The sequence below is a fragment of the Bacillus rossius genome (genome assembly GCF_032445375.1).
Source record: "Bacillus rossius redtenbacheri isolate Brsri chromosome 4 unlocalized genomic scaffold, Brsri_v3 Brsri_v3_scf4_2, whole genome shotgun sequence".
Lineage (NCBI taxonomy): Eukaryota > Metazoa > Arthropoda > Insecta > Phasmatodea > Bacillidae > Bacillus > Bacillus rossius.
The window spans coordinates 28,767,779-28,784,471 of NW_026962011.1; the positions used below are offsets into that span (position 1 = coordinate 28,767,779).

General features: G+C 39.8%; 1 protein-coding gene across 1 annotated transcript in view; it reads left to right on the forward strand.

Annotated features, from left to right (window-relative positions):
* The first annotated feature begins 6,952 nt into the window (after positions 1–6,952).
* LOC134541812 (cell adhesion molecule Dscam2-like) overlaps positions 6,953–16,693 on the forward strand; it is a 50,146-nt gene continuing 40,405 nt past the window's right edge. The window contains exons 1-5 of the mRNA XM_063385505.1: positions 6,953–6,957; positions 10,592–10,734; positions 13,104–13,272; positions 13,364–13,503; positions 15,444–15,561. Of these exons, the coding sequence (XP_063241575.1) occupies positions 6,953–6,957; positions 10,592–10,734; positions 13,104–13,272; positions 13,364–13,503; positions 15,444–15,561 (575 nt within the window). The remainder of the gene's footprint in view (positions 6,958–10,591; positions 10,735–13,103; positions 13,273–13,363; positions 13,504–15,443; positions 15,562–16,693) is intronic.

Consider the following 16,693-nt stretch of genomic DNA (forward strand, 5'->3'; position numbering starts at 1 on the left):
CTAATTGATAGGGACCGGAAAAATTCGCGGGTTCAATGACCTGCAGGATGAACTCCATTGTTCTACCTACACTCGGTCAAATGTCACCCACTCATTGGTTGCTGTCTTGTGAGTCATCCCAACGTAGCAGCCTGTGATTCGATAAAGCTTTGGTCGGGCGTTTCTCATTAGCCCAGAGTCACCCAGGTGAGTTGTGAGCCAATAGCAGAGGCAGCACTGAGGTATAACCATTTGTATTTTAGCCTTTCGCGAAATTAATTCGCGCATTTTTCCGGTCTCTACTAATTGACCATTAGTATCATTTTATCAACACCGCCATATTTATTTACAATGAACCAAAATAAAAAAACCGAAGATGCACGATCGGGAGTTTGGCTCTCTCGTATGTGAAAAGATGGATTCCCGCGACACGTGAGCTGGTACGAGCCGCCGACCGTGGTTCGAGCGCCCGCCGCCAGGGGCGCCACGCGGCCTGCGGGGAGAGCAACATGGCGGCCATCGAATTGAAAATTCCGGACGCATTGCCCTGCGCCCAGCAGTGGCGATACGAGGCAAATCCAAATGCCGAGGACGCGACGAGATTAAACAACGAGACACGAAAAAAAAAAAAAGTACAGACAAAACAACAGAAGATCTCGCAATGTTTCGGGTTTTCGTATCCTTCCCCTTCTCTAGGCAAACACTTGGAGCTGGCTTTTGTGATGCCTGTGCTGTCGTTGGACCTATATTACGGGGTAAAATTTATGTGCACAGAAAAATTTTATGAATAAATTGGTTATCTGTAAAGTTGGTTTACGGACGATAGTTTAACGTGACAACGTCATAACAAAACATTGATGAAATGATTGCATACTTTTATGAATAAATTGAATCATTTTTATTGAATTATCACTATTTTGTATGGATACAAAGAAGGAGTGAAATGAAATCTACAGTTTAATTGATAAATTTACTTTTAATTGCACTCATTAATTCAAATATATATATATATGTATAAGATTACTGGAAACTGCTGTTTGCATGATTGGGAAATAGAACACATGGTTTTTAAAATTTTGGTTTGTATGTTCGTTAGTTAGATCCGTCATCACTAAAACTACTGAATGGCTTTTGAAACTTATTCATTGGTAAAGTCTTGGGTTAACTTAAAAACTTGGCTAAATATGATTACAATATTACACCTCTAAGGGGTTAATCAAGCATAAATATTATTGGGCATGAATAATAAAAATACTTAAAGTACCAACTCCTTTTGCATTTTGGGAATTATACTCCTTAAAGGTGTGAAATAAATGTTCTATTAACAAAAATGCATATTTCGAAATCTACTGCAGTGATAGGTAATAGAATGACTGCGCACAACATGCATTTTGTTTTAGTGCAGCGTTTTATTTTCTTGTTTAAAATTTTGACCATTTAATATTATAAAAATTACATCTTTAAAGCTAACATATTGGGAGGTAAGATATTGGATACAAATTGTCAATAACTATTAAAATCTCAAATATATTAGAGCAGGAAGTAGGAAAATGATAATGAAAAATACCCGTAAAGAGTTTATATTTATGTATATATAATGGTGTTTTTTATTCGTCCATTTGGGATGAAATGTTGGTAGATTTTTTTGTTATGAAAAGTCATTATCCAAAGTTAATGAAGCCAAAATAATGAACAACAAAATACTTTTATTTTATTCTCCGATATCCACCCCTTATACGTGGGCAAAGAGTAGGCTTGATGTGAAAAGAAAATTATATATCTCCAAATTTATAAATTGTAGCCAAAGCTAATGAAACCTAATTTGTGGATGTTGACATAATCTATGTTTGAAATAAATAATTATGCGAGTGTTTTACCAACTTTAACGTTCGCTCCTGGATAAAATGAAGACCAGATAAGTGAGATGTTATCAGAGTTAAAATATATTGAAATACACTCAAATATGAAATAACTGACATGCGTAATCTACATTACAAGTTTGCAGCCTATACATTACCTTTCTCGAAATTCCAACTGTGAATGTTTTTGTAGAGAATGAATTTTTTATTTTTTTTATTTTCGTCTATGGCCTCAGTTAAGGATAACGGTAATTCATTGCAGCCTTTTCTTCTGAAATTGTTACAATGTAAGAACTATCTTCTCGTTTGTGCGAGCGAAGCCGCACCTGGTAAGCTAGTTATAGCTACATACAGCTTGTTCACAGAATCACTGGCACCCCTTCGCTAGATTCAGTGGGAAATCACATGTGTTACTAACAAACCACTGCTGATATCCGCAGTATATATTAATTACAGAAAGCTACAAATTCACACCACACATAGGTGGTAGTAAAATTATAATATTTTCACTCCGAAATACTTATTAGTCCTATGGCTCAAACTTGTGTTAGTAATATTAAGCTACAATAACATTATTTGTAAAAAAGAAAATTTTATTAGTATAATTTGTAACACTTTTTTGATTTATTGTTTAACTCGGTTTTTAGTTTAAGCCTTTTTAATAAATACTTTTCTATCTGAAGTTTTCAGTAATCAATTAATTTTTTTTAATGGTACAAATTTGTATACTGTTTTTTTTTATTGTTGTATAGGTTAATTTCCAGATATCAGTCCAAGATAGTACACTAAATTATTGCCGTTCCTACAAACATTATTTTTGTAACTCTAATGTAACATTTCTTTAAAAAAACATTATTATCTTAATATAAATTATATGTAGTGAAATTAAAGCTAATAGTTTTAAAAAAAGTAGTTTTTGTTTTATTGTATACATTTCGAAATATGTGGCGCTCATCCTTTGTTATCTATTTCCATTTTCAGAAAAAAAAATATTCCTTTCAGAAAAAAAATTTCCTGAGGAGAAAAAGGTACGATGAAATATTTTGTATACATTATCATACATTTTATGGTATACTTTTTTTTGTGATTGAGTCTGAAGTTTACCGCTGGCATTTATAATTCCGCCCGAGTTGAAACAAGCTCGCTCCCTTGCACCGCGCCTTTATTAGCCGTGCTTCTTCCTCGCGCCCTTCTTGCATCGCGGACGTATCTGGACGAATTAACATCAGCGAGTGGCTTGTCAGTTCGAAACTTCAAACATCACCACCTTGGAATGGAAGACTCGCATACCTCGTTTGTCATTCTCTCTGTAACATTTTGCCACGCTTTCCATTGTCACAATATGTACTTTGGACGTTTAAGTTATGCGAATAGGACATTTATAAAAGTGATAAGAAAATAAGCAGAGATTTCATCGTATTTTATTTTTAAAAAAAAATATTTATCATCATACTGGCTTATATAATTATTGGCTTTTTAAATTATTCATGCAATGTGAAATTTTTATTTAATTCAAGTTCTTGGACATACTTGATTGCGGTTGTTTACTCTGTTTGACATGGAAAAATACATAAATGCAAAGATAAATGAAACACAAATCTACAGAAAATAAGCCTAAAAAAGCTAATGTCGAATACATAAATCCAACGATGAACCTAAAATCGTTTTATGGACAACACAATGACAGCACAGACAAACACATTCAAACTTAAATATCAAACAGCACAAGAATTCTGTGGAAAGAATTTAGTTATGAAAAAAATAACAGCACAGAAGAACACAGTGGGCTAACAACGACCAGACAGTTCAAACAATAACAGTAAATGCAGACAGACAACAAAACCTGGACAACGCCGCAAATATGCGTACAAACACAATGATGACGGTAAACAGATATTATGTACAACACAAATACTTTAAGAATTATTTCAATGACAATCTGTGAAAAACTGCAATGGCAACTGCAAAGTCCAAGAAATTGTATTAAATTAAATCATGTCTAATAAATTTACTCACAATAAGGTACGTTCTTAATGTACCAGACAAGGTTTCATATGTCATAACGTACTATCTTCACCAACAGTTTAGGATGTCTTGGTTTAATGAATTATGACAATGTGTTTGTCTGTTAATGGTCTTCAGCTGAAGGCTGACATCTGAAGGGAGATTTATAGAAATTGAAAGACGAAATCTTGGATACGCCATATTTTTGATCAATATATGCTGTAGGTATTTTAAATTTCGGAAATGTAACCTCGCAATAATATAGTACACAGTTAAATAGAATGTCCGAAGCCACCAAGACTTACTGTAATAAGTGGAAAGTATAGAAGTTCAGAATTAATTTCATTCAGTCGGATGACTACAACCGTAAAAAGTACTATCGATAGGAGATTTTACAGCCTCTCCAAATCTATTGAAGTATTCTGTCTGTCTTAACGAAAGCAAATTTAAGGAAAATATCACTGATCAAATGTACAGCTGTACCGTATCATTGAACAACGGGGAGTACCGGGTCCAGCAGACAGGATGTACCCGGTCCGGCGATAAAATAACACTAATTAAAAACCCGTATATAATTTTTTTATTTGTTTGTAGCCTTTATTCAACCACAATTATTGTTGCATGCTGCACGTGCATTGTAACAACGCATTCTTGGCAATTTTGTACAACACGTCTAAAGAAGTATAACTTCATAAACTGAACTGAAATGAATAAAATAAAAATAGTGCATTCGCAAGCGTTGCCTCGATTCAGCGGCGTGTTGGAACTTGTTCTCGCATTGCCCAGGTTCATCAGCCCCTCGCAACCTCTTATCGGCCGGCACGGCGCTCCTGGCTGCTGGAGTATTGTCCGGCAGAGGAGAGCCGTGTAGCTGCCCGCGCGCTACACTCGAGGGTCAGGAGGGCAGTGGTCACTGCTACCCGCCCTGCCGCGGCCTGGGGCAGATACTTCAGGGGCATTAGTCGCGGGAGAAGAGGGGGGCGCTATGCAAATGAAGAGCGAACCACCCTCGGCGCGCTTAATGGGGTTTTAATTCCAGGGGATGACGAGGAAAGAGACGAGGCGGCCCGAAATAACAATAATAATATTAAAAAAAGTGGCAGCCTTCTCGGCGATTGTTTTTACATGCAAATTTCCCGCCGCGAGGAGGCGACCATATTCTCCCCCTTCCCTGTTCCCCTTTACCTAACCACCGTGAACAAACTTTTCATTAACTAACAGTTTTTTTTCCCCCGTTGCCGCACAGATCGCCCCCCGCCGTGCTTCGCCAAGTCTCGCCTCTCCGGGTTTCGCCTCGCCAGGTCTCGCCTCGCCAGGTCTCGCCTTGCCAGGTCTCACCTCACCAGGTCTCGCCTCTCCAGGTCTCACCTCTCCAGGTCTCGCCTTGTCAGGTCTCGCCTCGCCAGGTCTTGCCTCTTCAGGTCTCGCCTCTTCAGGTCTCGCCTCGCCAGGTCTCGCCTCGCCAGGTCTCGCCTTGCCAGGTCTCGCCTCGCCAGGTCTCGCCTCGCCAAGTCTCGCCTCACCAGGTCTCGTCTCTCCAGGTCTCGCCTCACCAGGTCTCGCCTCTCCAGGTCTAGCCTCGTCAGGTCTCGCCATGCCAGGTTGAGCTCAGCTGGTAGTCGTGTTGTATCGCTGTGAGGGCTCCTAGACGCCACTCCCCCAGCGATCTGGCAGTCAGGTGTCATGACTGTAATGAGCCTCAGGGAATGTTTTCTTGAGTCACGGCAGCCACCGTGGAGAGAGACACGGCTCGGAGTCCCGGCCTGGAGCGCCCGGGGAGATTCATTACGTGATGGCACAGTTGCTCCGCGAGGCTCCAGAGCTGCCGAGCGGGATCACCGTCCTTTTCAGTACCGATATGTAGCACGTAAATGGTACTCACGTAATTATTCGTTGTGGCATTAAAACTTGTAGGGAAATAATAAAAACAAAATGACTTTGCGAATTTGCTACCTGGTAGTTAGGCGACAGAGGGGTCGTGTGTTCCAAACCATTGAAGGTTTACTTACCATTTCAGGGCATATTTTAATATTTAATTTAAACACTGGTAAACATTTTCAATGGGCGAGCTGTTACGAAATTAATAATAATTACATCGCAAACCTTTTTTCTTAATCAGATGCCAAATTTTTTTACAATTAACGTATTTGGGTGGTAAAACGTAAGGAGAAACACATGGAAAACAAGACTAATACTGGTACTAGCTACTACAAGAAATGGTGGGAATTTATTTCAGAAAATATATATATATATATTCATTTTATCTTGTTGGAATGTTTCCCAAGTATCGAAAAATTAGACTTCCATGGTAGGCACAGCTACAACATATTTATTTTGTCGGACATGAATCTTGTATAGAGTGTCTTTCGTAGAGATATTGATTAATAAATTCCACAAAAGGTAATGTCAGACAGAATTTAAAATTTACTTTAAGTATTAGTTACTCGTATCACTGACAAAGAATCTAACCAAGAAAGGGAATCGATAGAATCAATTATTATTTTAATGATCAGGTTTTTGATGATATTTGAAATTTTTCCCGAATGTCTAGGTTCATTATTACGAATTTTAAAGATGGTGGCCAATATGTCATCATCGGCTTACTGGATGCTGATAGATGAGAAATTTAAGCCTCTTTTAGGACTTTCCACCATATTTATTAAAATTATATTTTTAACTACAAAGAAAAAACATTTTTTTTGATTGAGCAAGGATCTAACCAAGCACCGTAATCGATAGAATAAATCAATTAATTAATTTCTGATTTTTTTTATGATATTTGGAATTTTTCCCGTATTTATAGCATAATAATTACGGATTTTCAAGATGGCGGCTAATATGGGAATAAAAATAATTACTGCACTCTAGAGGGTAAAAATCAAAGTAAGGTGGTGGCAGCATCTTGTAGCAGACAAAAATGATATGTTGGATCCAAGGTGGCGGCCTCCAGCAGACGAAAACAAGATGGCGGACGTGACATACTATCTGGCGATATATATACTTATATTAATGATGGGAGATCAGTCTGCCAGTGGTTTCCGTGGAGGAAGGATTCGTCGCCATTTTTGTTTTTGCCCTCGCCAGGGTTTGAACCGAGAATTTCGAGCTCCATGACGTAAGTGCGTTTTTTTAAAAATTTATTAAAATTACATTAATTATTTTTTATAAAATTAAAATTTTTTCCCAATGGTTTTCAATAATAATTACTGATTGTCAAGATAGCGGCCGTTACATCGTAATACAAGATAGTGAATTGTTGTTTTAATTTTTTTTAATTTACAATTTTTATTAATTTTAAATTTTTTCTCGAATTTATAACTTAGTATTTACGGATTTTCAAGATGGTGGCTCTAACGAAAATTGTAACGGTTGTGTAACAAATCAAAATGGCAGCCAGAGCATCCTAATTGTCTAAGTAATGTACTCAGCGGCTGATGGCGGCTTGCTTTTAGGGCTCGTAAGCCGCTTTTAGATATTTTCAAGCCATTGGCTTTTTGGAGGACTAAAATTGGAAATTTCCCTCAAAACGGGAAGTTTTTCCCTAGTAATAGGGAGCTTTTGAAATTTTTTGTCAGAATTTTTTCTCTCCTAAAAACTGGAAATTTTGGTGAATATTGGTGAAATTTTGACAAATTTTGGCAAAATTTGAGTCAATTTTGAAGGTTAAGGTCAAAGGTAAAGTTCATTCATGATGGCCGCAGGAGGAACTATTATATATTACTATTATTATATAATAATATTATATTAATATTAGAAAAGAAATTCCCATTGGCGAGATTTGAACCCGGTTTCTTCAAGTTAACCAGCAAGTGTTTGAATTTCGAGAAATTACTATAACTACTATACATTGTAATGCCATTTACCTACGTTTTTTAAACTTGGGATTACTTTTTACTATAACTATTTTACTTTACCAAATATAATCTAGTGTGGTTTCACTATCATAAAGTTTCATTTGGCACACCAATACGTTCGGTATGTACCCAAACACGTGTTTATGTTTCTAAACGTGGGTCCGCCATCTTTGTACCACATTTCCTTTCATCAACTTTCGCTCCATTATCATGAAAATACTCCTAATAAATTTCGTATACCAAGAGCTAAGATGCTTAATGTCAAAAACATTATAAAAGTATTAAAGCTAAATTAAAGATCATTTTAAACACTTTAAATATGGGTATTTCACATGAGAAGTGGTTGCATCACTAAAATAAGTAGGTAACATGTTTGATACATGTATTAAATATTATCTGAATCTTTGTAAATAATGCTCCAATATTTAAGTCTTATTAGATTAGCCTGAATAAAGTCCGTAAAAATTCCGGACATGTCTGCTCGCGCATAGTCGATCCAAGGCCATCGTCATTAACTGCTAGCATTGTCCGTTCGACTCGGAAGTTCCCAGTGATCCCCGCTGAGATCTCGAAACACAACGATGTACCAGAAAATGTTGTCTAACCACGATCGAAACCAGTTTATTAAACGAGATCACGCCTGAACTCTGGTGGTGCAATATATGCCACGAGATTTTTCCTCGTGGAACACAAGGTCTCGCCCGCTAGCACAAGAAACAAGGCGATCACAACATGGGCCAATGCCAGGCGAGTCTCGGTGTGAAACTAACTGCTTTGCGTGGTTTTTTACATGTACGCCTGTGTGTATGCACATGCATGAGCAGGCTACACCTAGCAGACCGCAGCCTGGACACGTGGCGGTCAGCTCGACTCGGGCTGCGGTCGAGAGACCGGAACTTCCATCGGGGCGCCGGAAGTTGACGACGTGGCCTAGAGCGGGAACAGAGCACCATCTGGCGCCCTCGCCACTCGATTGTAGTCGGCGCAGTCTGATTGGCCACCGCCCCGCCGTCACTGCGATTGGATTATAATCGCATTACCGGCACCATCACCCTCTCTCTCTCTCTCTCTCTCTCTCTCTCTCTCTGCGGCTAGACGGCGACAACAACGGGACTGTCTCATTTTCGGAGCGCGCGGGAGGCGTGTTGGCGGGATCACGTGGTACGGCCTGCTTCTCGCTGGTTGGTCCTTGCTGGAGCTACGTCACACGGTGCGAGCCAATGGAAGGAACACCTCGGGTTTATGATCGTCTCGCGCAAGCTGTGCTAAGCATGCCACGTCCAAGCGTGCCTTGATCCAACCCAACGGACATGGGGTTAACATCGAAGAATCCGGGTGGTTGGATAATCAGATCTTTCGCGCACCACCCATCAAAATTGTAGAGAACACGTGGGGTTTTCTCGAGGTCCTCCCGTTTTCCCCCAACTCGTGCATTCCGCCAGTGCTTCATTAACGTGACAAAGCTTCTCTCCGTCTCCAGGGACTCAGACGTCACTGGTGCGTTAAGCCCTAGTTCATTCATTAACTACCGCATCAGCCATCAGGAGACAGCCCGGTCATCTGTGTAAGCGAGGCTGGTGCTTCTAGCGCGGTGTCGCCTCTGAACTGGCGCGCAGTCTTCTCGTCGTGCATAGGTCAACTATGAGATCTGAACGGTGACTGTAACATTATATGACGGAGAAATGAGGATAAATGTTTAATGAAAGTCCTTGAGTGCTTTCAAGAATCTCCACGGGGTTTTTCATTCTAGATAATTATTCTGAGGGAAATAAAACGCGTTTCAGCTCATAAAATTTCAGTTCAAAAACGAAATACGGTAACAAAACTATTCATCCGTCTGAGAATATTCTTAAATGCTTTTCGTAAACAGATCCAATTCTGATGTCTTGAGCAGTTTTCTAATCGCGTGGTTTTCTTTTCTGAAGCTGTAAACACTTTATGTTGCCCAGGTAGGCGGGGCCGTAAGCACATCACAGCGCTGATTTGTAACTCGAGCTTATGTATTAAGTTCATAAGTCTGTTGTACTTTGGGGCAGAATGTTTTGGCCATACACGTGTTTCCGCGGATGAGCAAACGAAACCCGCCAAGCCACGTCGTTTTCCAGAAGACACCACGTAAACAATGAGAGAGCCTTCAAAAGACTGGAATCTACACTAAAAGCACCAGAGTATAGAATACGTCTTTAAATTTTCTCTTAATATCCAACTAGACTAAAATCCAAACACACATTATGAACTGAAAGGAGAAAATCAACGTTTCAGGAAAACTTAGACTCAATATCTCGCAAATTATTTGCTATGTAGTTCTCTCTATCGCGAAGAACAAAGTCTCTCTTCTAAACTTCACGTTCTCTTCACCGTTCTTCTTACTCTCAAGGGCCAGCACTTTCTGGACACACGGGTCAGTTCGAGTCGCTCCGAGCTCGCTCGTCGGAGACCAGTACGCTCCGCGCGTACACGCGAAAAGAACAAATTCAAATGACATTCTGTCAAGGAAATTCAATGATTTAATCGTGGTTTGTGCTTGGTTTGCTGCTGATGATGGTGTTTCGGTTGACGACGTATATTGTGTTCTTCTGGTCAGACGAAAGTACGGGTTTATTGACTGTCTGTTTGTTGTAAATGTCACCGTCGTTGCCGGTGCAGCCTTGGAGACCACGTGCAGCGAAGGACGTGCGAAAAGAACAAATTCAAATGACATTCCGTCAAGGAAATTCAATTATTCAATCGTGGTTTGTGCTTGGTTTGCTGCTGATGATGGTGTTTCGGTTGACGATGTATGTATATTGTGTTCTTCTGGTCAGACGGAAGTACGGGTTTATCGACTGTCTGTCTGTTGTAAATGTCACCGTCGTTGCCGGTGCAGCGAAGGACGCGCGAAGTGGTGTGTCGCAGGGAGGTGCTGGCCAACGGCAGCCTGCACTTCCCGCCCTTCTCCGCCGAGCAGTTCAGCCCCGAGGTGCACGTGGCCAGCTACCGCTGCAGGGCCGCCAACCCCGCCGGCGCTGTGGTCAGCCGGGACTGCAGGGTGCGGGCCCGTGAGTGCTTCTCCCTTACACACAGTGGCGTAGCCAGGATTTGTGTATGGGGGGTGTTAAGAAGCATGCCCTCCCCCCCTCCGTCCTCTTTTAGCAGTTTTCGGTACTTAAATTTAATTATTGTAATGGTAAATATTTTATTAATTTTAATATGAAATATGTTTGAGTGATGAATAAGAAATTAATTAAAGATTTGATGCTAAGAGGGGGGTTTGAACCCCTGACCCCCCCCCCCACCCCCCTGGCTAAGCCCCTGCTTACACATGTCCCAGTTTCATTCAGACTGTTTACAACATTTCATACGTTTTATCTTTGAAAGATTTGTGCACCGGGAGTGCATGACTTGATGTAAGTTTTTGGACATACGACATTGCTAAGCACTTTTTCTGTAGAAGAAAACTAAAAATTAAATAAATAAATAAAAATATCCAAAAGAAAAAAAGGGACGGGACGGGAGCAGATAGCAGTTCCCGAAACGTCGCTTGTTTCTGTTTTGGAAAAACTATTGTGTTTGTTTCGTCTTTTCGTTTTGTCGTGTTTTTGTCTCGTTTCAACTGTTGTGCTGAATTTTTTTTGGGTTCAATATTTTTGTGTCGTCATCATTTGTGGGTTTTTTTTTCGTTCTCTTAGTACATTTTTCTTTGTTTTTCTTTGTTTGTTGACCATATTCCTGTTACGAAATATTTTGTGGTGTTTATATTCTGCTGAAAACATAAATGTTTTGCTTAATTTGTGTTTTTTTGTCTTTTGGGTATTTTTATTTATTTATTTAATTTTTAGGTTTCTTCTACAGAAAAAGTGCTTAGCAATGACGTATGTCCAAAAACTTACATCAAGTCATTTCATACGTAAACTAGCATAGTTTTACTTACAAGTGTTCAGTTATGTGCATATTTAGTTGTACGGCACACATCCAACATAAAGTCCAATTCTTACCGCACTTGGGTTAACAAGTCCGTAGTAACGGAAGCAATAGCCGCTTCAATCCTGATCACATCTTCAGGAGAGGCAATGGGTGTACAAAAAAAATCCAGTAGACTGATATTTTACAGGATGTATCTATATTCCTAGTGCACAAGTTGAGGTCTTGTAATGGGAGGAGGAGAAGAGAGAACGTTTCGTATAGGAACCCTAAACCGAAAACCCACCGTTACCAGTTACCAGCCAAACACTTACTCACGTACACACTGAGAAAAGTTTGAATGCTTACAATAACAACTCGACAGGGTAATTCCCACTTCAATACAACATTGTATCTGCTCACCATGTTCATGTACTCTTGTTCACAATGTTCCTGTACTCTTGCTCACCATGTTCCTGTTCTCTTGCACACCAAGTTCCTGTACTCTTGCTCACCATGTTCCCGTACTCTTGCTCAACATGTTCCCGTACTCTTGCTCACCGTGTTCCTTTACTCTTGCACACCATGTTCCTGTACTCTTGCTCACCATGTTCCCGTACTCTTGCTCACCATGTTCCCGTACTCTTGCTCACCGTGTTCCTTTACTCTTGCACACCATGTTCCTGTACTCTTGCTCACCATGTTCCCGTACTCTTTCTCACCATCTTCCCATACTCTTGCTTACCATCTTCCCGTACTCTTGCTCACCGTGTTCCTTTACTCTTGCACACCATGTTCCTGTACTCTTGCTCACCATGTTCCTGTACTCTTGTACACCATGTTCCTGTACTCGTGCACACCATGTTACTGAACTCCTGCTCACTTGCACACGGCAGTTGGACATCTGCCTGTGCTAGAACCACCGCACACAGGTCCTGGGACTACACGGAGTCCCACAGACTGACTCCTCGCGGGGCCCCACAGTTAAGTCCAGCGAACGTGCCAGCCAATAGTTGGGGCCGCCCCGGCCGAACACCAACGCCAGATCGGTAGTCGAGAGGACTGCGACATCACGGTGGCGCCCCATTGTGTTGAAAACTCTTAGCATGAACGATGTTCGAAGGCCCAGAGTAATGAATGTAGCAGAGAGATCACGCACATTCCTCCTGTGAGGTGGCAGAATGTGTGGCTCTTGCACATGGCTGTCCAGAAACACGACATACACGCTCCTAAATAATGAAAGAATAAACTCACTAATTGGTATTATCTTTGAAAGATTTGTGCAATGGGAGTGCATGACTTGATGTAAGCTTTTTGACGTATGCCATTGCTAATGACGTATATCCAAAAGCTTACATCAAGTCATTAATTGGTGCCCTTTTTACGTGCAGCAAGTCTGATAGCTTTTCAGAAGGAGTAGGTCTTAAACTTAACATCTAGTTTTAGTTTTTTGTTTCCATCGAGTTGTGTCTGTTGATAACTAAAAGGGCAAACTGCTAAGGTATCAAGTTGAACGCTTGTTTGACAGACGTGCTGCAGCCGTACGAGGTGCAAGTGAACAACGCGTACGTGATGAAGGGCAACGTGGCCGTGCTGAGGTGCGGCATATCGGGCTTCGTGAGGGACGTGGTGACCGCGGCGAGCTGGCTGAAGGAGGACCCCCAGACGGGACGCACCACTCTCCACCCGGGCTCCAGGTAGGCCCTCCGTGCCGACTGCTCGTGCCGCGTGGTCAGGGTAAGGTGTGGACCAGTGGACCAGTGTGTGACGTGCGGTGGGGGTCCGCAGGTTCTCGATGACGAGCTCCGGGGCCCTGCACGTGCACGACACAGTCCCCAGCGACGCCTACAGCCACTTCTACTGCTGGACGCTGCACCGGCTCACGGGAGAGAGGCGTCTCAGTCGACCGGGGCAGATCATCGTCACAGGTACTCTTTCACCCGACTCTGGTGCGACGAGCTTTTACCTGGCTGCCCGTAATGCACAACCCAGTTGGTTTTTTTTTGTATTATCCACCTAACGATCATGTGCAACTATGTAAAATAACTTGATGTAAGCTTTTGGACATACGCCATTGCTTAGCACACGTATATCTGTAGAAAGAACTACTACAAATAAAAACACAAATGACAAAAAACACAAATTAAGCAAAAAAATAGCTTTTTTTGTAGTTTTCTTCTACGGACATACATGTGCTAATCAATGGCGTGTGTCCAAAAGCTTACATCAAGTCATGCACTCCCATTGCACAAATCTTTCAAAGATAATATGTAAAATGCGTGGAACCATTAAGTGGTTTCGGTGTAACAAGTCCTACCAAAGATTAACATTTTTTTTTTGGCAAGTATATGCCAGAATTTAAATGTATTCAAGCTGCTGTGTTCGATAATAGATAATTTTACATACTATAAATTTTGTATCATAATATACTTTTAAAAAGTCCCTTTCGGCACAGCCTACAGGCGTATAGGTAGATTTCGGTGTACCGATTTCTTCTGGAAATATTTTGGAAACTTCTATAAAATTCTGGAACATTTTAAGAACCTAATGTAGCTTACACAACATCCCATATGTTAGATAATATTTAAAAAAACGATCGATTTTACATTTTCTCATGTTCCATGCAGCCAAAATATTTTGAAAGTTTTTAACTTAATGCATCCAGCATTGAATGTCTTAACGAATTTCATATTATTACTACTAAGATAGTTATGCAATTATTTTTGATCTTCAAACATTAAAACGTGGCGGCATTTTTTTTTTTGGCAAATGTCTAAGGTCGCAATGAGATGTTTATTAATAAATTCCTGCGAATTTGATACTACCAAAGCTTTATTTTTTTTTTTCAACCTACGCTTTTACGGTAATAGTTCGTTTCATGAAAACCTGTTTCAGCCAAATGTTTTAGATAAAATTTAGGCATTTTACAACAAATTATAATGGATTTAGTAGTATATCTATTAAAAAAGTAATGACATTTTGTCTTTCTACCCTTGTTATTTCCACCCCTTGCAGTAATGGTGTGTATTATCAAAAAATGTTTCAGACAAAAATTTTAGATAAAAATTATAAGATTAATACATAATTTGAAAGAATTAGATGTTGTGCCTGTTAAGGAAGGTATGCTATTTTTGTCCTCCAATCCTTGTATTTTTCAACCCCTTGAAGTTAACTTTGGTCGTATAAAAAAAACTTATCCAGACAAAAGATTTCGGTATTATTCCTACTAGTTATAATACGTTCAAACGTATGTGATATTTTCCATATTATGGGAGTTACAGCAATTTTTATGGTTTTCATAAAAACCTTCCCCATTTCTTCCCCTTTGGTCAGATATTGCCCATCAACGAATTCTACCAAGATTTCCCACTTCTAGATTTTATGTATCAGTTTGGAAGCGATTTGTGAAAAATTGCTCTAGTTATTGTGTCCACAAAATTGTGATATATATATATATATATATATATATATATACACACACATACACTTTTGAGTTGACGATGATTTTGGGGTCTACGGACCATGAAACGAAAAACTATACAAACTATTTTCCGAAAGTCGCCCCATGGTAACGGCTATAATAGGTAGTATTTCTTTTATATAAACCTAAAAAAATTCACAAGGTTGCTATGTCCTATCTTTGGAGGCTATTAAAAAAAACTGCTCAAAATGTTGGTGACTCATACGAAGAAAATACAAAAGAATGGATAATCCCAAGGAGTGCCTACTGCTCTTTGCTGCTGTGAACTTAGAGTACCTAACAAACAAATCTAGACTGCAATAATCCCTTGTCAGTTACAGTTGACTTGAGAGAGCGTGCAGTGTAGGAGGCTACAGAGGCAGTGAGCGATGCGGGACACATCCACAGAGCCGGAGCGTGACATCGCCCCGCGGATAGAGCACTCTGTGTCGAGCGTGAGCGTGCGAGCCGGCAGCACGGCGGACCTGGTCTGTGTCGCACAAGGCAACCCGCCGCCCAAGTACAGGTGAGCATGCCTGTGACACTCTTAGCATGTGCCCCTTTAGTATGTGCCCCGTTAGTATGCGTATCTTTTTAAATTGACAAATTCCTCTAGAACTACCATGAAAGCACGACAATTTTTTTTGTGACTTTAAGTAAGATGTTTTATGTAACTACTTGAAGCATTTTACCGCGAGGCAAATTTAAATAAAAATTTGTTTGTGGAGGGTTGTTGCTGCCGATTATGATTGACTTAGTATGTGCATAGCTTTAGGATTTAATGATTGCTACAGCGAATCTCATTGCAACATACCTGAGAAAAATATAAACAACACTATTTTAGTAATTAATAATAATGTAAGTACTTTATACTGAAATTTAGTAAATGTTAAACATCTTGTCGGACATGAAAATAAATACCTTAAAATCAAAAATCCTTTACAGTGAGGTACTTTATAATAATAAATAAATTTTTTTTTAATAAATTCATAAAATGTTACTTTTTAAAAAATAAATATATGGTATTAAGTTGCGCATCATAGGGTGCATATGTGAGAAAATAAGTAATAATTTTTTTTCCAAAATAATAACCGTTTGCGATGCAAGAAGTATGTATTACTTTCAACAGCATGTATTTAATATAAAGAAAGTGAGCCACAATATCCAAAATATAAGCAGATATGTTATACAAAAGGGCCCATGGTGTCGTTTACAGAAGATCACAATCAGATGGAAGCATGATTCATTCGGTGTGATGCTCCAATATAACATTAAAGAGTGGTTAAGAACGAAAAACAAATAGTCGTGTGTTTGCATCAAGAAAGTTGTGTTAAACTATTCTTTTTTTTTCTGTCTCTTAGAGAACTACATTGAGGTTGCATGCATGATGAAGTTGATCTTGAACGTCTTATCGAAAGGCGAATCTGTGATGTAACTGATAATCAATAGGTAGGGGCATGCAGATTTCGCGAAAAGATTTTGAGACTAGATGAAAGTTAAAAACACTATATATAGCATCGTCTGTGTTTCGTGATTGGGTGAGTTTCTCCCAGCTACATACATGATTGTTACAACACCGATCACAGTGATTCAGTGCGGAAGTAAACGCGTCCTGGGTGGCCCGGTCAAAAAAAGGCAACGACTTCTCTCGCTAGAAA